At 35.4% G+C, this 24,811-nt stretch overlaps 1 protein-coding gene across 4 annotated transcripts in view; it reads left to right on the top strand.

The window, feature by feature from the left end:
- Positions 1-24,811, top strand: part of STRN (striatin) — a 95,670-nt gene that overhangs the window by 31,659 nt on the left and 39,200 nt on the right. For all 4 annotated transcript variants that reach the window (XM_045447154.1, XM_045447152.1, XM_045447155.1 and 1 more), the window contains exons 2-6: positions 211-314; positions 8,357-8,430; positions 16,825-16,903; positions 19,728-19,895; positions 21,771-21,906. In XM_045447154.1, the coding sequence (XP_045303110.1) occupies positions 211-314; positions 8,357-8,430; positions 16,825-16,903; positions 19,728-19,895; positions 21,771-21,906 (561 nt within the window). The remainder of the gene's footprint in view (positions 1-210; positions 315-8,356; positions 8,431-16,824; positions 16,904-19,727; positions 19,896-21,770; positions 21,907-24,811) is intronic.

The following is a 24,811-nucleotide window of genomic DNA, read 5'->3' on the forward strand; positions in this document are numbered from 1 at the left end:
AAGTAAAATGTGTATTTAAAAAAAAGATTTTTTCCCCCTTGCAATCAGTGCCTTTCTATATGCTTACATATTTTGTGACATATATGTAAAGGAAGCATATTTGCCTCTAAGTGCCCTATCATCCAAGGGTTCTTTCTTCAGCTGAGTTAAAAACTTTTTTTGTTTGGTCCAAACTGAGTTTTGTCTTCTTCTTCTTTTTTCTCTACTCAGGCCCAGATTGCCTTCCTTCAGGGGGAAAGAAAAGGTCAAGAAAATTTGAAGAAGGATCTTGTGAGGAGGATCAAAATGCTGGAGTATGCTCTTAAACAGGAAAGGTAATTCAGTGGGATGGAAGGCTGTGTTCTCTTTAAAGACTGGACTGATTTTTCTGTTATTCCTAAAACAAATCCAAATGTTAATACTTTATACTTTTGAATTGCAAAAATAGTACCTGTAATGCACATTTACAAATGGTTGTAATATTGAATGTTATCGTGACTGTTTAATGGTCATGAACAATAAACCGATTTGTATGATTTTTTTAAAAGTTTAGCAACATTTTCCCCCTGCCCTGTCCTTTCTAAGGAAATTTATGTGCTTCCTGAGCTGTCATGATCCATTTCTTTATGGGATTGAACTCGTTTTTGAGTTGTAAAGGAAATTTCTCTAATGCCTTTTCCTCATCATCTGGTATTCAGTTCGGTGTATTTTCTTTGGGGAAAAAGCAGACTGGATTGAGAACTTTTTCTAGACTTTTTTGGTATTTTGTTCCTTTGCTATGAGCTATTCATATCTCTCCAGAAGTGAATCTTCTCTATCGATGTTGCTAGTGTTTAACCTCGGTTCACAGGGAAAGGACAATAGGTCATAGATGAGAGTTTAGGAAATTTTTGTATGAATTAAAAGTGTATATGTTTTAACAGGTGGTCTTTGGAATTTTTTGTCAGCAACATGAGACAGTTTTTTTGTTTTAGGTAATTGAGTACTTGATAGGCGATACTGAAATTCTCTATTTTGCTTGTTTTGATCACATGCTTTTCTCACTTTTTTTTAAGTTGATAAATGGGCTGTTTGCAAAACTGTCATAAAATAGCATTTAACAGATAATATTTATGGATATCAAGAAATAGATTAAACTTTATTAGAACTCATTTTCACCTTTACGTGAGATCTTTAAATGGCACTAGAAATTGAAAACACGTTGACCTCTTGGTAAAAAAGAGATGATTCTTTTTTATTCCTTCGGAGGTTGATTGAAAGCTGTATTGGAGAGATGGTGTGGGTGAGGAAGTACTTTTAAAAGTGTGCAATTTGGGAATATTTGAGATTTTAAGCAATTTAAATTACAGGTGTCATCAAAGAGAAAGAATAATAACATTAATGGCAACTTTATTAAGTACTGTGCACCAGGCCCTGAGGTTTAAAAACTAAGTAACTTGAGGGGCGCCTGGGTGGCGCAGTCAGTTAAGCGTCTGACTTCAGCCAGGTCACGATCTCGCTGTCCGTGAGTTCGAGCCCCGTGTCGGGCTCTGGGCTGATGGCTCAGAGCCTGGAGCCTGTTTTCGATTCTGTGTCTCCCTCTCTCTCTGCCCTTCCCCCATTCATGCTTTGTCTCTCTCTGTCCCAAAAATAAATAAACGTTGAAAAAAACAAAAAAAACAAAAAAAAAAACTAAGTAACTTGAGTAAGTAGAGTTGCAAAGTTGTAGTACAGCTGTGATTCAGATCCTGCAGGTCTGTCTGATTCTGAAGTCTGTACTCTTTACCATCTATCATAATACAGTAGAATTAAAATATACAGGTACTCAAGTAACCAAGGATATTGCATGTGCGCGGCGTGTGTGTGTGTGTGTGTGTGAGAGAGAGAGAGAGAGAGAGAGAGAGAGAGGCCCTCCTCATTAAATATAGTCATTGCTCTATCCATCCAACTTAAGCACTGTGCTGGAGCTGAGTATAAACAAGGTCATTGTCCTTGTCCTTAAGGGCTCAGAGTAGCAGGAAACAGACTTGTAAACCACAAAAGTGCAGTGCAGTATCATGAGTGCTATGGAAGATGTCTGTACTGGGTACAGTGGGGTCACAAAGAAGGGAGTGGTTGTTTGGATCTGGAAGGTAGAAGTAAGTAGAAGTGAGGAGGTAACAAGAGGAGGTGAGACTTGGACAGCAGGTGTTTGCCGGATAAGCAAGGCTCAGGAAGTAGAGAGTGTATGTTTGGCAGGGAACAAAGCAGTTTGGTGCGTTCAGAAATTTACAGTCACGGTGTATGGAGGAGGGTAAGATGTTAGTTGTGATTTGATAAGTGATAATGATAGATGTGGGCAAGAACCAGATCATGGAGAGCCTAAGGAGTTCAAAATTTTATCTTACATATAATAGGAAACATTGAAGGTTTTTCAAAACCTTTTATTATAAAATTTCTCAAGCTTATAGAAGTTTCAAGAACTACATGCCCTGTACCCAGATTCACCAGTTGACATTTTGCTATATTTACTGGTATGCTCATTCTGTAGACATACTGCTTTTTTCCTGGATCATTTGCTACTTAGATGAAGACATTATACCCCTTATGCCTCTAAATACCTCCGTATATATCTTCTGCGAACAGGGACAGGGACATTCCCTTATATAATTACAACTCATTATCCAAATTAAGGAAACTTAGTGTTGATATAGTTCTGTTGTTTAATATAGCCCATATTCATATGTTCTGGTGATGATCTTTATAGCATTTTTTTTCCACCAAATACCCCAGTAATGATTTTTATAGTATTTTTTTTTCCTGGTCTAGGAATGCATGTTGCATTTAGTTGTTGTGCAGTTGAAAGGAGCATGGAATAGTGTGAAGTAGATTTTAGAAAGATCACCCTGACCTCAATATGGGGATGGACTGGAAAGATCTGTTAGTAGAACCAGGAAGATTCTAATAGTCTAGGATGAGAGATTATAACATAGTAGCTGCTAGAATAGAAGAGGCACCAGCTATGAAACATTTTAAGTAGAATCCATAAAAATTGGAGATGACTGGATATAGGGGATGAGGAAGAAAGATGATTCAAGAATGATTCCCAGGTTCCTGGCTTGAGTGAAAGTTTTGTTAAATTATCAAATGAATTAAAGATTAAGAAATGAGGGTTGAGGGGCGCCTGGGTGGCTCAGTCGGTTGAGCATCTGACTTCGGCTCAGGTCGTGATCTCACAGTTTGTGGGTTCGAGCCCCGCATCAGGCTCTGTGCTGACAGCTCAGAGCCTGGAGCCTGCTTTGGATTCTGTACCTCCCTCTCTGCCCCTCCCCTGCTTGTGCTCTGTCTCTTTCTTTCTCTCTCAAAAATAAATAAACATTAAAAAAAAGAAAAAAGAAGGGTTGAAAAGCAGATATGAGAGTAAGGCTCATGACTAGAGATGTATACTTGGGGCTCATTAATACTGTGGATAAAGTTGCAGGAGTAGTTGAAACAAGCAGTTGAACAAGTTCAACAAGTAGTTGAAACAAGTGTTGTGGGAAGAGAAGAATCAGCCAGAGCCACAGGAAATGGAAAAGTTTGAGGAAAAGGGAGAGGAAGAAGAACCAGCAAAGGAACAGTTGGAGAAGGAAGGAGAGAGCAGTATATTGCAAGCAAGCTAAAGAAAGTGGGAGTTTGACAATTGTAGATGCCACAACGACTCTAAGTAAGCTGTAACCTGAAAGTAGTCATCCAGATTTGCCAGGTCAGAGCTTGTAAATGGCTTGCCAGAAGAGCTTCAGGGAGGTAGCAGGAACACAAACCAGATCACAGGGGTTTGAGGGGTGAGAAGGTCAGATAAAGTGGAGACAGATATAGTCGCTTATTTTTTCAAGTAGTTTGACTTTGAAGAACAGAAGAGATAAAGAACTGGCTGGGTCTAGGGAAGACATTTTGTTTTCTTTCAACTAATGGAGTTCTCCTGGAAAAGATTTTGTATCTTCTGAGATTTATGGAATAATTTGAGATTATTCCTGATACTATGGCACTATTTAAGTGTAATAAATTAAGGAGTAACAGAGCATTTCTTTGTGGATTAGAGTCTTAAACATTTCAGTTCTTTAACTCTGAAATTATTTTTCTAATGCCCTAACACAAGGAAGTTTTACAGATTTTGGAGTTGTAGAACATTTCAGTTCTTTTGATTCTGAAATTATTTTTCTAATGCTTTAAGCAAAGAATTTTTAAGAAGTTTTTTTTTTGAGGAAAATTTGAAACACAAATGTAAAGAGAGTAATATCTTCTATATACACCTCCAAGCCTTAGCAGTTAATGTTCCTGTCAGTCTTGCTTCATCCTGATCTATTTTAGAACAGCAAATTCTAGACGTCTTTTAACCTGACACGTTGTCATTTAACCTGACACACCTAAGTGTAAGGATCATAATTTAGAATTGCTGTGTTATTGATTTTCTAAGTAGTCCCATTTAAAAAGATCCAAAATTAAGTGAAACTGAATCTTTAACATTACAGAAAGATTACTCACCTAGCAATGAATTTATTTAAGGCATTCCCTAAAGTATAATAGAATATGCAAAATGAGCAAATGTATATCTAATTTTTCAAGAGTACACAGTGTGTAATTCAAGATTTACTCAGGAACTTCTATACTGAAAAACCTTAAATACTATATAAAATACAATTCTGAAACATTCCATTTTTCCCTGTTTCTCTCTTACATCTGCACTACTGTAAAAACCCATATGTCCTCTTTGCCTGTAATAATTCCATATTCTAATTCATCTTCCACGTTCACAGGATTCACTTTTTGAAATACAGATTGTTCTATCCCTGCTTTAAAATATCTAGCTAATTTCCAAGTTCTTTTTTTTTTTTATGTTTTTATTTTTTTTATTTGGGACTTCAAGTTCCAGATTGAATTTTGTTTTTTCCTTCCCAAGTTCTTAGTAGAACCTTTTACAGCCAGGCCCCTTTCTAGTCCTGTACACACACACACACACACACACACACAGATTTTTTTTTGACCCATTGTGTATTTTTCCCCCACTTTTTCTTCTGACAGAAATACTCTTCATCAATTTATTTGTCTGACTAAAAACCACTGGTTTTTTAAGGTTTAGCTAAAATCTCTTATGTTACCTTCTTTTTGGTAGCTCTCCTTGACACCACCTTTGACAGAATTAGATAATCCCTTTTCTGAATTCCTATAACATTTGATGTAACGCATAACTCTTTTTAAAAAAATGTTTATTTAGTTTTGAGAGAGAGAGAGCGCAAGTGGGGGAGGGCAGAAAGCGAGGGAAATACAGAATCTGAAGCAGGCCCCAGGCTCTGAGCTGTCAGCACAGAGCCCCATGCGGGGCTTGAACTCACTAAGCATGAGATCATGACGTGAGCCGAAGTCAGACGATTAACCGCCTGAGCCACCCAGGCGCCCCTGATATGACTCATAACTCTTAACACAATGTGCTGTAGTTATTTTAATCTCTGTCTCTTAGGCATCTCCTTGCTCCGCCCTAAACTGACTGTAAACTGCAGGTCTTTCCCATCAGCCAGCACAGCACCGGACCTGTCGCGAGAATTCAGAACCTGTCCGTTGATTTAATCAAGTTATTCTGAGCATGAACATTTAAAATGTGATTTGGATGCTATGTCATATTCCTAGCACATTATAATAGACTTTGAAACAAAAGTATAATGGGACTTCTTTAATTATTATACAATTTTTATGCTTTTTTAACCCAATAAAGGCCAGTTGGAAGGCCTAGCCACGTATCGTACGTAGAGTTCTTAGATAGGAGATCTGCTATTTATTTACAATCTGATTTAGACAAAAAGATTAGGGAACAAGAGGATTGGTAGGTAACACAGATCAAGTATTAAAACTGTAGGAAACAATATGAGTGAATTTAGCATGTTGGCTTCAAAAGGAATGTTACTAAGTTGAGAAGAGTTCTGGGAGTAAATTATTTTTCAGTGAATTTAACAGTTCAGTAGAGAGACCCTGCTTTAAGGGAACACAGCCTGTGGTAAACACAACAGTTCTTTATTTATTTTGTCTAATTTTTTATGAAATGTCAGTTTATAATATGTTGTTTTTGTTATGTATATTGTAAAGAATATTTTCTATTCCCTTTTTTACATAAACTCTGTTGCAGTTTTTCCTAAGACCACTAGAATGCACTATAGTGTAGTATTTTGCGTTTGAAATGTTTTTCTATATATGTATATAAATGTACTCCGTAATATTTTGTTGATGCTTTTATTCTGCCCTCAGACCAGATACTTTCAATTGCTATTTGGCTTCTAGGAGGTATTGTTTTTTTGTTTCATTGTAGATGAAAAATCTGAAACTTGACAGTTACATTAAGAAGCTTATTTACTTTCTGGTAACTGTAAGTAAAGTGGCTTTAAATATCACTGTCTAATAATCAACATTATTACAAATACATTGAAATAGACTAGGAAATGTTTAATCTGGTGATGAAATCTTTGTGACTCACAGAAGCATTAGGAATAGAGAAAAACGTACTCTAGTTAATTTGGAACAAAAATATTTACTAAAATTAAAAAAAAGAAATATATGCATATTGTTAATTAAGCAAATAATACAATTTGGTCTCCTTTATGTATCAGTTCATTGATTTCCTTTCCAAAAGGAAATCTTAGTAACTAATGGCTTATGTATTATGTATCCTTCCAGAACTCTTCTATGCATATTAAATACATATAACATACATATATAAAGCAAATATCCTTTTTTTATTTCTAATGGGTATATATTATCACAAAACATTTTATACATATGTAAAACATATAAAGACTATTATAAAATCTATTCATATACCCACCACCTACCTTATATAGAACATCAGCTGTTGTAATTTTCATGTTTTCTTAAGATTCCCCTCTATATAAACTTTGATTTTTCTGTTGTAACTGCAAATGAATATGAATCCAGTACTTTGCACGTTTGAGCAAATAATTTTCCTTTATATCATTTTTTGAAATGATACTGAAATATTGAAACTTTAAATATTAAATATTGAAATATTGAAACTTTAAATTTAAATATTAAAATATTTAAACTTCTTTATGTTAAGTACTCAATTAGTTTTATAAAAAAGTTAACTTTCAATTTGGCTATATTATCCCTTCATTCCTTCTTCATTACTTTGGTTTTTCAAATTATTGTGTAACCTTTTTACATTGAATATTACAAATGGCCTCAATATTTTGGGGAAGCAAACCAATCAAAATATAGAAGTACACGAAGTAAGTATGGACATTTTTGTTGACCTTTACAATTTTTACCTTATCTGCATTATTTTTCTGATCTCAGATGATTAAATCTGAGATAGTGAAATCAGGTTAGCCATAAATAATTACATTTAGCTAGCTTTTAAAGGGGAATAGATAAGAATTTCTGTTTATAATTCTTCCTGATTGCTTCCTGAAAAGGCAAAGGATATCTTGACTATTAAAAAAAAATTTATTCATTCCTACTGAAATAGCTTATTCAACATGAGTGATTTGGGCTGGTTCCCCCTCCCTCCTTTGGATTGTTTACTATAATGCATACTTGGCAAATCATAATTGCCTGACAAGGCAAGGGGTATTACAGATGATTTAAAACACTTTTTGGGTATAGTTGATACACAATGGTACATTAGTTTCAGGTGTACAATATAGTAATTCACCATCTCTATATGTTATGCTATGTTCACTACATTTGTAGCTACCATGTGTCACCATACAATGGTGTTACAATATCATTGACTATCACTCATTTTGCCCATGCCTCCAGCCCCCTTTCCTCTGATAATCCTCAATTTGTTCTCTGTATTTATAGGTCTGAGTCTGCTTTTTGTTGTTTACTCATTTGTTTTTTAAATTTCACATAGGAGTGAAACCATATTTGTCTTTCTCAGTCTGATTTATTTCACTTAGCATAATACCCTCTAGGGTCCATCCATGTTGTTGCAAATGGCAATATCCCATCCTTTTTTTATGGCCGCATAATATTCCATTGTATATACATACCACTAGATGACTTTTCTTTTTAAATATGTAAATTTTGAGAAAGGTTAGTCTTATAGGCTTATTTCACAATCCAAACTTATCTACTGCTTTTATAGTAGAATTGTACTTTGGCGATCATCAAGAAAACTTGAATACTATAGAAATTAGAATGTTATATCGTTCATTTGTAATTATACAAAGATTTGTGGTTCTCAGTGTTATTCTGTTTGTTATGATGGCACTTGATGGTATGACAACAATAAAATAATAATAATGACAAGCACTTTTTATTACTACTTTGACACCATGGAAGGCTATGATGACTACTCCTATTACATATCCTAAAGTTAATTTAAATATATTTTAAGATGGTTTGTATTTTCTTATTTCTTTGTTAGAGCCAAATACCACAAGTTGAAATATGGGACAGAATTGAATCAGGGAGATATGAAGCCTCCAAGCTATGATTCTGGTAAGCTAATTTTAAAGGAAGTTTAAGTGATTAAAAAGAAGTTGATACCTAGTTTTTTTGTAGCAATAATACTTATGATGGCAAGTTAATTTCTAATTATTTGCATATTAGTTATTTTTTCTGACCTCCTCATTTTTGGCACCAAACATTTAGTGTCATTTAGATTATTTTCTAACACCTTCCTTCCTTTTCCCTCTTCCCCTTTCTTCCTCCTCGTCCTCCCATTTTCTCCTTTGTTCTCCACTTACTGGAAGGACCAGAATTCATGGAGTAATGCACTGACATAACTGCGTCTTGTTGGGTTTCCCCGATGTTAATGGGAACTTTGAGATGTGCTTTTTAAAGTACATCATGCCCTTGAAATCTTGAGAGAAAGAGAAGGGATGATGGAGTTCAGAGACTTCTCAAATACAGAGAATTCCTAATCTCCTCAACCTCATCCCTCAGCTGCAGGTGCAAGATTGTTTTTGGACTCTCTTACCCATGGGAGTTTTCTGCAGCCAGACCATCTTTTAACAGCTAAAACTTTTATTATCTTTTTGTGTTATTTCTTCTTTTTTCTTTTCCTGTCTTTTCATCCCTACAAAAATAGCACTTTGTAAACAATCAGATATTAAGGAATATAGATGTAAATGACACATTAGTAGGTATAAGGGATAGTAAGAAAAGTTGTTCAAAAGTTACCATGTTTCAAATGAGAATGTTTTGACATAATTTCAGATTAAATTTCAAGATCAAATATCTGAAGATCTCAATTATTGTTTATATCATTTGCTGAAATACATGCCTTGGGCTAGGTGCATTGTGTATATTAGCTTCAAATAGTTACTCATAAAATAGTTACTCATAAAGATGACATTGCTCTAATTTTACCTAAGTGAAATTTGAACCCCGAGAAGTGGAGAAACTCGTACAAGGTCACACAACTATTAAGTAGTGGGAATATGGATCTGAGCCCTGGTCTGTTGACTCGAAAATTCACATATATATTTTTTAAGTTTATTTATTTAACGTATGTAATCTCTATACCCAGCATGGGGCTTGAACTCATGACCCCAAGATCAGGAGTTGCATGTTTTTTCTGCTGAGACAGCCAGGTGCCCCATATGTATAGAATCCAAAATTCATATTAGTCCTATTTTACCACACTGCTTTTTTTTGTTTGTTTATTTATTTATTTTGAGAGAGAGAGAGAGAGAGAGAGAGAGAGCATGAGCAGGGGAGGGACAAAGAGAGAGAGAATCCCAAGCAGGCTCTGCACTGTCAGCGCGGAGGCTGATGTGGGGCTTGAACTCACGAACCGTTTGATCACGACTTGAGTCGAAATCAAGAGTCTGATGCTTAACCACTGAGCCACCCAGGCGCTCCAACCACACTGCTTGTATATTTGACAATGTATGAAAAAAAATTTACAAAGTAAGTTCTGAACGTGCCACTGATTTTATAATTGAATTCAGTGTACGCATTTCCACAGCTGAATATTGTGTCCTTGAGATTTAGAGTGGTACCAGTTGATCATTGGCTCGGTTTTTTTGCTTTGTTTTTTTAAATTGTTCTGTCTTACTCTGGTGTCTCTTCTTTTGACTTGAGATACACTTAAATTAATTTTGTTTTCTTTTTTTAAATGTAGGCTATTTGTTAAAGGCTGTCCTAAAAGTTACCTTGTCTGATTCACGGAAGGGATACAATCAGTACTTTTATATAAAGTAGTTTATTTCCTAAGTTTTCAATACTAATTTAGGAGTAAACTTTTAATTTAGTTAATGTTTTCAATATTAATTTAGGAGTAAACTTGCACCTAGTAAAGGTCTAGTTGCAATATATACAACATGTTTGTAAGTAAACAAGTGGCTCTAGAAGAAGTTTGACTTTTATGGGTGTAAGTTCTTAACTCTGCCCTGACACTTTAAATACCTGTGGTATTAATCTTTCTGAGATTGTTCTGTTCCTTATCTGAAACTGGGAAAAATAGAGGAAATAATTCCTAACTTTCAGGTTTATTTTCTTAGTATACAACACATAGTACCAAGGGTGATTTCATCTACTGATCTTTCAAACTATTTATTTACAAATATTAAATATGTAGTGCTTGTCAGACCTAGCACCAGATTCAGTGAATGAGATAACAGTGCCTTACTGGATTTTTACAGGGGAGATAAGAAAAAAGTGATTGCAATAAAATGACCTGTATAATGGGGAAGGTAATAGGTGTTAAGAAGCACAATAGCAGGGGAACCAAGTCTAGGCTTAAGCAGTCAAGAAAGGCTTTTTTGCAAGAAATGAACAGTTAGCGTCTGAAGGACAAGTAAGAACTGGCCAGGGAAAGTGAACTTACTAAATTATTGTTGAATGAGAGGTAGGAGAAAGACAGAGGGAAGATATATGGCACATTTGAGAAATAAAATAACCGGCTAGTAGAGGAAGGCCGGGGAAGGAGTGTTTCTAGATGCAGCTAGAGAGTTAACCAGAGGGGCAGATGGTAAAGTATGTTACACGTGTCTCGTAAAATATGTTAAGGATTCTCATTTTATCCTAAGAGTTTTGAGAAGGCATTTGAAGGATCTTAACTCTCGTGATCAGATTTGCTCTTATACCCCACGGGCGGCAGGTGTAGCAGGCATATGAGAGAGGATCTGGATGGGTGATGGGACACACCTGGCTGAGTGTGGAAAGCTGCCTTCGCAGGGCACTGACAGTGGAGATGAAGAGGGTGGGGGTGTTCAGGAAGTACTTAGGAAGTAAAATCTGCAGGAATTCGTTCTTGTTTCTACGTAAGGGATGAAAAACAGGGACACTCAAAACTCAAAGATGGCCCCCACACTGCCAGTTTTGCAAACTAGTTCAGATGTAGATTTGGAAAATGATGGGTTCACTCTTGGATTTATTTGTCAGGCAGTCAAGTGAAGCTGGCTGGTAGACAGCTGGCTGTGTGGGTCTGAAGCTCCAACCAGAGGTCTGGGTTGGATATGTAGATTTGAGAGGCCTCAGCGTGCAGTACTGAGGGCACTCAGGTCACTGGAGAGGAAGAACTCACCCAGGGACTTAATGCACAGTAAGAGGAAGACCAAGATCTCTAATACAAAACTGGTAGAAGAGTAGAAAGCTGGAAAGGAAACTGATAAGAATTATCTTAATGGTGGGAAGGAAACCAGGAGAAGGGAGGGATTTCACAGGAAAGGACTCTACAGCACTGTGAGTAATGGCCAGAGGTTTTGAAGAGTAGTCTTAAGATTAGTGATACATGGGTCATTATTTTGGGCAGTTTTAGGAGAAGGGTGAGGGCAGAAACAAAGACATGAATGGAAAATGAAGACTCCGTGTAGTCATCTTTCAGGAAGTTTAGATTGTGAAGGTGAAGAACAGGGACAGCTGAAAGGATCCATGGGGTCAAGGAAAGTGTGTGTGTGTGTGTGTGTGTGTGTGTGTGTGTGTGTGTACATGAGTGCAAGTGTTTCTTAGAAGAGGAGCAAATAAAAAGGAAAGAGAAGAGGTATTTAAAATAGGAAGGTATCTGAAGAAGTGATAGGGACTGGATTCTGAATTAGCTGGACAATGCTGGGAGGAGTATGTCTTTTATTGTTCCCAAGAACGAATGTAGAAGTTAGGTGTTGGGTTTGTGAGTTTGGGTTTCAGTTTGGTGGTGGGTATTTAATATGATAGCTTTATGTGTAAGACTGGATTATCTGCTAAGAGTGTATGACAGGTTTAAGAAAAGTAGAGAAGGTTTAACATAATAATGAGCAGGAGGACAAACTGATGACAAATAGTAGGATTGAGAAAAGCTAAGTGTGCAGTCAAGGTGTGTGATCATGAGTTTATATAGAAGCATTGGTTTACACCCTTGACAGCTTGGGTGGAAGTTAAGTAGGATGAAAATAGTTAATAATGGAATTCATTGAATTTATGGAGAGACAAAAGGAAGGAGTAACTTGAGGATATTGGTTAAAGAACAGTTGCAGTGATAGACCGTGAACTAAAACTAGGGAGGGAAGGAAGTGAAGACAAAAAGGAGGCTAATGGGTAAAAGTAAGGGGATGGGCTGTTGTCTGGAGCAGGCCAGCACACTGGTGTCCCGTAAAGGGCCAAGTAGTAATGTTTGGGCTTTTTAGGCCATATGTTACCTGTTGCAGCTACTGAGCTCTGACATCCTAACATGAAAGTAGCCACAACACAGAAATGAATGAGTGCAGCGGGCCACGTTTGACCTGCAGGCTGTAATTTGCTGGCCCCTGATCTGAGGTCCCAGCTAAATGAAAGAACTAGTGAGGTGGGAGTATGAGCCTGAAGGATATGCTCAGAGAGTGAGTTTGCATCTGTGTCTGTTCTTCATAATGACAGGATCTGAGGTCTGACAGCTAGAGAGGGTGGTGGTTGTGGGGAGGCTAAGGTGGATCACCCACACGAATGTTAACTGCTCAAGATGATGTAAACGTTTGGTTGCAGAGGAAGCATGTAAGCCTGGTTCTGAGCGTTATCGAGGGATTCGTAGGTGACAGTGATGAGGACAGTGACAAGGAGAGGGTCGAAGGTGGTGTGTTCACCACAGGGTAAACTTTAAAGAAGCAGGAATTTTCCTAGTGCTTGATCTTTTATCCATTTATACTACTTTTGTTTAAACTGATAATCCAGACATTTTCTGAAACATTTTTCACTGTAAAATTCGTTTCCTTTTTGCCTTTTTTTTTTTTTTTCCTGTTTTGTTCTATTTCCAAACCTTTACATTTCTGTTTTAGGAGAATATTACCCCAGATTATGTTAATCTTGTTTATCTTTCCATAGTTCAGTTTCTTCTATTTAATATTAGAAGGCAGGTACTTATTAAAAATAGAATATTTTTATCCAGAGTGACAGATTCTGCCTTTTCATCACGATGTTTAAGACCATTTACATTTCACGTGACTATCGATATGGTTAGATTTAAAGTTCCCACCTTGGCTGTTTGTTTTGTTTGTTCAGTCTGTTCTTTGCTCCCTTTTCCTTTTAGATTTCTTTTGGATTCATCTAGTTTTTGTTTTGTTTTGTTTTGTTTTTTACGGTTCTATTTGCTCTCTTGCTGACTTATTAGCTATAACTCTTTGCTGGTTTGGTGGTTGCTTTAGGGTTAATAGTATACTTCTTTTTTTTTTTTTAAACCGCCATCTATCTTTGAGTGACAGTATACCACTTCTGTTGTAGCATGAGAACCCACGTATTTCCATTTCTCTCTTTGGTAGTTGTTCTCACATATTTTCTTGTATTATATCATAAGTCACACACTACATTCATTATTTGTTGAAACAGTCAATTCTCTTTTAAAGGGATTTAAATAATACAAAAAGTATACATTTCCAGTGCTCCTCATTCCTTTTTGGCATCCATATTTTCTGGCATCATATTCCATCTGCCTCAAGGGCTTTTATGTATCCTGTAGTGTGGGCTGTTGACGATGACTTCTTTCAGCCTTTCTGTGTCTGAAACATCTTTATTTTGCTTTCTTGCGTTGTTTCTGATGAGATACCTTCTATCAAACTTATCTTTATTTCTCTGTATGTAGAATGTGACCTTTTTCTCTGGCTGCTTTGAAGAGTTTTCATTTGATCATTGGTTTTAAGCAATTTCATTATGATGTGCTATGGTATAATTCCCAGGTACTCTCCCCTCTCCTCCCCCCCCCCCTCCCCGATTATATTTCTTGTGCTTGGGATTTGTGGAGTCTCTTGGATCTGTGGGTTTGTAGTTTGCATGAAACTTGGAACTTTTCAGCCATCATTTCTTCAGATACTGTTTTTTGTTCTCCCTCCCTATGCTGTGATCTAGAAACGCTGTCCAGGCAGTGAGCGGGAATAATCACAGGGCTCATCGTGCTTCTCTTCTCTCAGGGATCATCTTCCTCTGTTGCCTGATGTCCAGTGTCTTAACCATCATTTCATCTATCTTGTTTTGTACTTGTTACAAGCAGGAGGGTAAATTGGGTCCCTCTTCTCCAACTGCACTGGAAGTACGACTCAAGTACTTTTAATATTACCAAGCAGTTCAACTCTTACCACTTTAGATAAAATCCTCACTTTTTTTGATGTCATTTTTTTTAAACTTGGTAAGGTAAGAGTGAATCTGATAGTTGATTGAGAGAACTGTGAGTTTTAACTTGGATAAAGAACGGTGGGAAAAATTAGGTTCACATGTACAGAAGTTTTATTTTAATCCAAGACTTAAAAAAAAAATACGTTACCCAGGGAGTCAAATTTTATATCAGTATACAAATATACTTTTTTTTTATTTTTTTATTTTATTTATTTATTTTTTTTTAATTTTTTTTTTTTTCAACGTTTATTTCTATTTTTGGGACAGAGAAAGACAGAGCATGAATGGGGGAGGGGCAGAGAGAGAGGGAGACACAGAATCGGAAACAGGCTCCAGGCTCTGAGCCATCAGCCCAGAGCCCGACGCGGGGCTCGAACTCACGGACCGCGAGATCGTGACCTGGCTGAAGTCGGACACTTAACCGACTGCGCCACCCAGGCGCCCCAATATACTTTTTTTTTAAAGAGGGTGAAGATGCATTCTTAATTTGATTTGGCTTAATTTATTTTTTATTAAGATATAATTTACATAAGCAAAATTTACCTTTTTTAGTGTTTTCACAAACATATATGGTCTTGTTCCTACTACCCTTCTTCCCCACTCTAATCCCTGAGCAGCCGCTAATCTGTTTTATGTTCCTGTAGTTTTGCCTTTTCCAGAAACTCATATGAATTCCAGGATCATACAGAATAAATATAGCCTTTTGATTCTAGCTTTTCTCACTTAGCACAATGCATTTGAGATTCATTCGTGTTGGTGTGTTCATTCCTTGTTGAGTAGTATTCCATTGAGTGCATGTGTCACACTTTGGTAATAACATCATGAGCTGCCAAAGTAGGCAAAGACAGTTGAGTATATCTGAGGATAGTATAGAAAGAATTCGGGCCATTACTGATGGGAAATTAAATGATCTCAAAAGTTCTTTCACATCTGAAATTTTTAGTCTTTTGAAATGCCAATGCACATGTTCTCACCTGGCAGGTATAGGTTACTTACTTCACTTAAAAAGGGGATATATTTAGAACATCCCATAGTGTATTCCTGAATTTGTGGAACCATTTGTGAAACATAGTTCCTGAATTTGTGGGTCAATAGAAGCAGATGTGTTGTTTTTCCTTAATATTGGGACATCATTTTGCCCTCTTTTTTTTTTTTTTTTAAAGTATACCCTCTGAAGTCATCCTATCCCAAAGTACTCTTATCTTTTTAAGGTATCTTAATCCCTCCCACCCCCCACTGCACTGCTATTTCTTTGGTATATCACAGGGCTTGGCCTAACTATTTTAGGAGAAAAACAAAAATGGAAGACCAAATTCTCATTTACTTATTTCTTTAATTTCTTCTCACTGTAGTGAGAGCATGTAGAGGGAAACAGAACTCTGGAGTCACATGTGATTTCAGCACCTTACAACTGTGTTTCTAACTTGGGAATCTTACAGTTAACTTGTAAAACTCATCTTGCTCATCTTTAAAATGGGGATTTGGGGTTGTAAAGATTAAAAAAGATAACATATGTGTTTTTAACATAGCATCTGGAACATAGTAAATGCTTAACATCAAAATCATAAAACAAATTTTCCCAATCTCTCTTATATCTCCACTTGAATAAAACCCTGTAAGAGATCACAGTTTCTTGCAGTTTGATCAAGGGCTGATGAAAAGTGTGAACTTTTTGGGTTTTTTTTTTTTTTTTTTTTTTGTATTTTTAAAGTTGAGTTAGAGTATAGTTTGGAAATTCTGTAGTCCAGATTTATCACAGAGAGGGCTCTTTTCATTTTACTATCTTAAAAGGGTTCAGCGTCTACCAAATGATGAATTAAAGCTTTACAGGGCTTAGGTGGTTTTCATTCAAGGTACGTCTTCAAAAGAATACTTGAGGTTTTTACTTAATAACTAGTGAAGGAAATAGATGTGGATTGAAATTATTTCTTACCTATATCTGCTCTTTACCAGACTGGCTTTTCTGTCATCATTCCTGAGTACTTTGTTCTAGTTCTGATGTGGTGCTCCATAATACTTTCATTGGACTCCTATTGTATGACTTGATTTGAGTCAGTCTTTGTCCTGGAGGAAAATTCTTAGGCTACTAGAGATTGGGAAAATGTCGTTATTTTAGTTCTGCTACTCTCAGGGGAATCTAGTAGCTATAATGAATTTATATTTTGTTATGGAAATTAGATTTAAGAAACAGAATTTACATTGTCCTAAAACATACCTTACAGTGTAGTTTTGCATATTGTGATCTAATAAATTTTTATTGGACATATTTTATGAATTGAGATACTCTCTAATGTACAAAGCAAGGCATTTTTATTATGATTTAATGTTTTCCAGATGAAGGTAATGAAACAGAGGTACAGCCACAACAAAACAGCCAGTTAATGTGGAAACAAGGTCGACAACTACTCAGACAGTAAGTATCCTGTGGTTAAACAAAGAGAAGTATATTTCATCAGGGTACATATATATATATATCTATATATGTATAGATATATCTATGTATAGATATATCTATAGGTATATACATATATTTTTTTTTTGCATTTGCAACTCAGTACAATAATATTATCTCTTTTATTGTTAGACTGCTGGTATGAAAAAACTTAATTGAATTACTGTTCCTTTTTCATATTACACATTTTCCCCCCTGTGGTAGAATTCATTTTTTATTAAATATTACCAAGAATTACCAAGAATAATTCTTTTATTTTATAATTTTAGCTTTATCAAAGAGTATATATAATAAGTGTTTATTTATTTTGAGGGGGGCTGGGGAGGGGCAGAGAGAGAGGGAGAATCCCAAGCAGGCTCCACACTGGGAGCAGAGCCTGATCTGGGGCTCAATTCCACAAACCGTGAGATCATGACCTGAGCCAAAATCGAGTTGGATGCTTAACCGAGTGAGCCACCCAGGCATCCCTCAGAGATTAATTTTAAGCTTCTAAATTTTAATATATGCTTATGTTTACGTTTTAAAGAATTCTGTATTCCTAAAGTTATTTTTGCATCTTTTGTACATGAATATACGTGTGTCCTAATAGAAGTCTAATCAATATTAAGATGTAAAATTTTGGGTTATGTTTTTTAAACTTTCTATTTTAAATAAATTGAAGAACTTCTTTAATGTTCCCAATTTGCAGATATTGCACTAACATGTACTTTCTCCTATAAAATGTGTTTTGAGACTATAAAGAGGAAACAAAGCTGGAATGAGGTTCAGATGTCAGGTGGTAGGCTATAACCCACTTTACCATCTCACTGCCTGGCTCTTGCATATCACATTTGAAATTGGTATTCTAATTTGTGCTTCAGTAAAATGAAATTTACTACCTGTTTTGGATTTTGGGGTTTCCTGTGAATAGTCTACATCTATGGTTTCCAGAGTGGATTTGTGCCGGCCATTCCTTTTGACTAATGGCAGAGAGAATATTAAAATGTGTCCTTTTATGTATTTGTTATCTATTCAAAGTTAAAGAAAATGAGAATTCACTAATATTTAATAAGTGGTTTTCACTGGTGCCCTCACTTTGGTCTTAAATATGATTATGAATTTTTCTTTTTATAAATGAGTGTTCTTAAAGTGATGATTTTTTAAATGAGAAGTGGTTATCATAGTGAGCAATCTGAGAGAGAATTTTCAAAAACTTTTAAAAGATTCACAATCTGCCCCCTCAAAGAAAAGGTGACATTCTATCAATGAATAAGGAGGTTTTCTTTAGTAAAGCCAACTTACCTATGGAAAGAGCAGTTTTTAAAACAGTTACTTGTAATGTGATTTTGTTGACAAAGATAGGTATGTATCAAATGTTAAAAACAGAAAAATATAACACCTTTGTATTGGTATGTAAGAACAACTAATTAAATTCAGGAAAGTTAAACAATTATTCAGATTTTAATCAAAACCTTTTTTTTTAAGTTTATTTTATTTTAAAAGAGAGAGCAAGAGTGTGCATGTGCACATACAGGAAAAGAGCAGAAAGGGAGGGAGAGACAGAATCCCAAGCAGGCTCTGTGCCGCCAACATGGAGCCTGATGCGGGGCTTGATCTCACTAACCGTGAGATCATTGCCTGAACTGACACCGAGAGTCAGACGCTTAACCTACTGAGCCACCTGAGTGCCCCTCATCAAAACCTTTCTATAAATATTGGATAGTATTGAAAAATGAGTGTCTTGATTTGGTAAGATACACTTACTCCATTTCAGTCACACATCTTTGTGAAATATCTCTTTGAGCTGTAATCTGTTAATACCTGATCTTGAAATAAACTGACCTGAAACTAATTATCTTGTCCACCTTTGTTTTCTCTTCCATTTCATAGACTTGATGCTTACTTATAGGTTCATGCCTAATATTTGTCTGTCACATTTGTTAATGACAGTATTTTGGCATGACGTTTGCCTTTTTCATGTTTTTGCTGCTACCGTTTTTGGTCTTTTTTGATCGATCTTTGCTGTTAAAGGATAACGAATGCCTTCTGTATGCCACCCAATGTATTAGATGTGTCACTCTTAGGAGGGAAGAAAGCTGAAGTTCAGGAGAATTAAAGTTACACAGGAAGAAAGTGGCAGAAATGGGCTTTAGAACCAGGTCTAGCTCTCAGTACAAACCTATTTTTTCTGTGCCGCTGGCTCTCAGTATCACACACACCCACGTGCACACACGCATCCCACATCCACAATTGAATTGTGGGCTATTTTTACTTTAGAGTTGGCTTAGGATAAAAGCTTCCTTTCTGTAGAAATGACTCTTTGGAATGTACTCTTCTTGTATGTCTTGGAGGAAAGCAGATATGCTAGAAATATTCTCTCTAGCTCTCAGACAGTTGATCCAAAAACACTTTATAGCAGAAATGTAAAAAGAGTACTGGTTATAATAATTACTGTTATAAAATAGTAATTTATTAAGGATCTGAGAGTGAGTTTGCTCCAATCCTGCCTAGAAGAAAGAATGTGCTATTAGGTATATTAAGGAACAGCTTCTTCTTATGATAGATGTAATGAATAGTGTATTGTATAGTTCTTTGATTTTTTTCAGTGACCGTAGAGGCTGGTACTGCAAGAGACATCTCCATCTGGCAGCTGGAAGATTATTTATTAGCCAGTCTTACCAGCATAGTGCTGTACTGTTAAGTCTTCTGCAGGCAATGGATTTAAAGAAATACTTTTATTTACATGTTAAGGTATAGAATACTGATTCCAAAATGACTGGATTGTAAGGATCCTCTTCGCACACAGGTATCTACAGGAGGTGGGTTACACGGATACTATTCTAGATGTGAAATCTAAACGAGTACGAGCTCTCTTGGGCTTTTCAAGTGACGTCACGGACAGGGAAGATGACAGAAATCAGGACTCAGTTATAAATGGCACAGAGGCTGAAGTTAAAGAGACAGCAATGATTGGGTAAGTATTTTGTCTGGGTTACTAAATAATTTTGGTTTATGGGTGACACTTGTGATACTTGCAATTTTAGATACTGTTACAGGAATAATTTTTTATAAAGTTTAATTAAAAAATGGAAATTTCATTTGGTAGAAGATAACCTATAGGGATTAGAGTTATTTGTGATTATTATAATATTTTTTGTTTAAGATATTTTTATTTGCTTGAAATTTATAGATTTAATACAGATTTTAATATCTTGAAGCTCAGTCACTTACTGTTAGAACTTCACAAAAGATCATCTTTCAAAGTTCAGTTCAAATCTGTAAAAATGAAATTTCATTCCTGGTGACCTAGAACTCCTATAAATTCCTCAAATTTTTTAGAAGTAAAACTTTTCTTAACCATGTTTGTGTATTTAATAATACTGTAACCCCTCTTTCTTTTGAAGATTATCTATTTTAAGTTTATGTTTTTAACTGATAGAATCAGTGTGAGAAATTCAATAGCTATTTGAAATATTTTGTTTTGCATTTTGGATCATATGTCATACAATTACATGTAATTTTGTTTAAAATGAACATGAACAGTTAAATAAGGAGATTCTTATTGAAAAAAATGTTGGCATGATTCTTAAATAAAAAGCCAAAGATTCTATGAAAGTCTAAATATTATGTTACTTCATTTTAATGCATGTTAAAGCCATAAGAATGGTTTAAATTGAACTCTATACATTTTCTAGTAGGAACATCGTTTCTGTTAGTTGGAACGTTAAAATTATGGGATATGGGTAAAGGCTCAAAATAGGACTTATAAGTTCTCTAAACAAATGTCATTGGAGCCTTCTTAAATGTATTCAGTAATAACTAAGACTACATTAACTTGTTTTTATAAATGTAAGATTAGATTGTTTCTTTGTGTAGATACAAACAATGCAGGCCTTATTCCTGATTATAGTTTTACCTAAAGGGTTATTGTAAGTCATTGTAAAGATATTCAGAAAAGACCACTCTAATTGTCTTGTGTTTTGTCCTTGACCTGTGTTTTGAAACTGAAAAGGGTATTATTCTGAATCTGTCTGATTTATGTAGGGATAGAGAATAGGTGGAAAAAAACCAAAAACATAGCTCTCAACAGATTTGAAATTTGAGATGTATCTGTTTTGAAAATTTTGTCCATAGTTGTGGTTAATTTTTTTTTTTTTTTTTTTAAGAAAATGCCTTTTATCTAAAACATTTCCTAATGAACTGGAGAGAAATCATTCTATTCTGGCTATTAGGAAATTATTTACTAGATTTATTTTGAGGAACTAAATTAAAATTGTATATGTTTGAAAAGCCAGTCATTTTGAAAATGAATGGTTTATTCATTAACACGATCAAGTTTTATAGTAATATTAGTTTGACTGATAAGTTATTTCATGTGCACATTTACTTTTTTCAGCTCCTTAGCTGTTCAGCAGAAATGTAAGATTGCATCAGAGAAAATTGACCTACTAGTTATTTTTTTAGTTATAGAAATTTATATTGTTGGAGGAAGAGTTGCAGAGAGTAAAAGAATAGAGAAAAATAGAAAATATTTTTAAATGTTTAAAAAGAAAAATATTTTTAAAAAGAAATACATTAAGTTTGACTTAAGGATCAAAAGAATACTGAATCAGGAAGGGCCATTAGTCTGAATAGTTATGATTGTAAAGTACTTTAAGAGTAACCACTTCCTATAGTGCTTTTCCAATTAAAATCCATGGAAATGTAATGGATAAGAATCAGTGTCATTCATAACATGATTTGAGGGGTCATAGTTATAATATAGACAAGTTAATGCAGCATGTCATGGATTAATTCTTATGTTAAGTGTAAAAAATGAACTGAGCAAGACGTACATGTTTTAAACCAGAAAATCCGAGTTAACAGATTCTGCCTCCGTGCTGGATAATTTCAAATTCCTTGAAAGTGCAGCTGCAGATTTCAGTGATGAAGATGAAGATGATGACATTGATGGAAGAGAAAAAAGCATCATTGATACTTCAACGGTGAGTTGGTTACTCAGATATTAATATTTTTAGGGATCATTATGTGTACTTTAAAAATAATCTGTGTTCTTCAACCTAAACTCTTAACTTTTTTTGTGTGTGTGAATTTGGGGACATTTAATCTAAGAGGTTTTAGTATTGAGTTAAAATTCAAGAATATTTTTAGGATGGCAGCTTTCTCTTAAAGGTCCTCACTCTTTGGGGAACCTGGCTGACTCAGTTAGTAGTACATGTGACTCTTGATCTCAGGGTTGTGAGTTTGAGCCCCATGTTGGGTGGAGAGATTACTTAAAATACAAAAAAAAAAAATCTTGAAAGGTCCTTACTCTTTGACTTGTTAGCTCATTAAACATTTCAGTATTTCTGCAGAGCTGGTGAATGTGGTAAAAATGTGTGTGTTATACCAGTGCAGCGTTATTGGTGCTATAAGACAATAGAACTGACAGACCCATTATGGTGCCTGATGGCGACTGGCATCACCTCTAATTGATGAGGTTTTTGTGACTTTTGCCTGGGTTGCTTTGGTAGACAAATGTTATAGACTCTCAGAACTCTTCCATTAGATTTCTTCAAACAGATTTAAAGTTATTCTGCAGTTTTGTTTAGATCTTCATAAATTTATTGACTTTCCCATGGTAGTTTCCTGGAATAAGAAGTGTCTCTTGCTTCTTCTTCCTTCTCTTCCCTTCTCTGTTCTGTCACCTTCAGCCCCTCTTGTTATTTTCCCTCTCTTCTTTTTTCCTCCCTTCTTTTCCCTCCTCCTCCTCTCTTCTCTCTCTTCTTCTTCCCATCCTTCTCCTCTTTTAAGTAATAGATGAGGTCATGCTTTGTTTAGAAAAATGTTTACATTTCCTCTTCCATGTGTATTTAAGAAGAGTAAGGTAGAAAGCAAGGTAGGGAAGCTGACTGGACCTAGAGTTGAAAGCCTTGGGGTTAAGTTCCATTTCTGTTACTAGTTACCTGTGCTTCTTATCCTTCAGGCTTAGTTTTATACTTTGTAAAACAGAGGTCATAATACCCATCGTATCCTCAGAGGATTTTGTGAGGAATAAATGAGATGTTGTATATGAAAATGATGTATACGCTTTCTGGGTGTAACTCCTCTGTTCTTGATGCCGTTTGCTTCCATCAGAGACTCTCAAATTATTACTTCCAGATTCTTATTTCCCTGAGCCACTGTTCAGTAGCATTCTGCTGGTACAGGCTTGTCATGGGCATTATTTGAACTTCAAGTAGTCACCCCCAATTTTTCGTATGCAAATACGTAGTAATAGCATGTGTTTTAATTTCCTATATGAAAAGAAAATGCCTAAACTTGTATGATCCCTTTTCTCTGTCCTAATCATTTGGAAATTTTCTACTGCCTTGTGATTTTTATGGGCTGATTGCATTGAGATCATATTTTCCCATCAAAATACTTTATTCGTAACTCAGTGGTAAATGATCGCTGATTATGATGCTTTACATTATTTGTTAGCCATTATATTGATTTAAATATTAAGAAAATCTGTAAGTTGATTATTCTAAGTATTAAGTATGGTCTTCCTAGAAATTCCTAACCGTAAACTGGTTTCAAGAAATTTTAAGTAATCAAATTCATAAAGATCTCCTATATTCCAGTTAGTGCAGATTGTAGCAATTCTGTGACCAAGCAGTGAAGGCACAGCTAATATAAAATACTTAACCCCACTTAAGCACTGGATTCAAAAATCCTTTTAGCTTTTCAGGAAAAAAATATCTCTAAACAAATAATTTCTTTGTAAAGCTTTGCTAATTTTTAGGATACTGTACACTCATTTTCATGGTTGCAGGTTAATAGCCACATACCAAAAGGACTTTCAAAGTCTAACTCTATGTAGCAATGAATAAGCATGACTTAGAAAATGTATCATGAAGCTATATAGAGAATGGCTGAAAATTATTCTGTTAAAATGTTTCGTGAACAAACAGGTTTTTAAACTGTTATTTCTTTAATCAAAATTGTTTAATAGATTCAACTACGAAAATATAGGAACAAAGCCATTAGTAACTTTTATTTGTGTGTAGGCTATAAAATAGTATTGTGGTATCTTCAAAAAACTGCTGTGTTCTCTTATCTTGCTCTTTACCCTCTATTACAGTTTGATTGTTCTTTGAGTTACATTCTGGATCATTTCCTCCTCTTTCCTTCTTCTTCCTCATGATCAACCTCTTCATCTTATTTTTCTTTACCATCATGGTCTTCATTCTTATCATAGTACCATTAGTTATGTGTAATAATGATCTTGAAATTATACATGTATATATAAAGTGATTATCTTTAAAATTTTGAAGGGTAACTTCACCAGCAAGATTTAGTCTCCACATTCAGATACTTAGGAAGAAAAGTAATGGGATTAAGAATCATTAACTGTTGTGTTAGTCACAGTCTTGTCCCTATTTATGTTATATTTCTTCTAATGATTTGAAAAGGGACCTTCTATTCCTTTTTCTAATCTTTGTGGCACCCTGTACAACTCCTAACTTTTTGTATCTGCCTTAATTTCTTAAGCTGATTTGTAAACTCACTGAAGGTAAGAGTGGAGTGGAACCTTAGATGTAAGGAAAAGTAATACGTGCTTATTACAACAAACCCCACCCCTTCCCATTTACTAATCTTACTCTTTGTTGGTAACCATACTTTTCTTCTATACCTAGCCATTAAAAACACAGGAGTTTTGGGGTGCCTGGGTGGCTCATTTGGTTGAGCATCCGACTTTGGCTCAGGTCATGATCCCGCAGTTCGTGAGTTCGAGCCCCTCGTCGGGCTCTGTGTTGACAGTGCAGAGCCTGAAGCCTGCTTCCGATTCTGTGTCTCCCTCTCTCTCTGCCCCTCCCCCGCTCACACTCTGTTTCTCTCCCTCTCAAAAATAAATAAACATTAAAA

The sequence above is a fragment of the Leopardus geoffroyi genome, chromosome A3 (genome assembly GCF_018350155.1).
Source record: "Leopardus geoffroyi isolate Oge1 chromosome A3, O.geoffroyi_Oge1_pat1.0, whole genome shotgun sequence".
NCBI lineage: Eukaryota > Metazoa > Chordata > Mammalia > Carnivora > Felidae > Leopardus > Leopardus geoffroyi.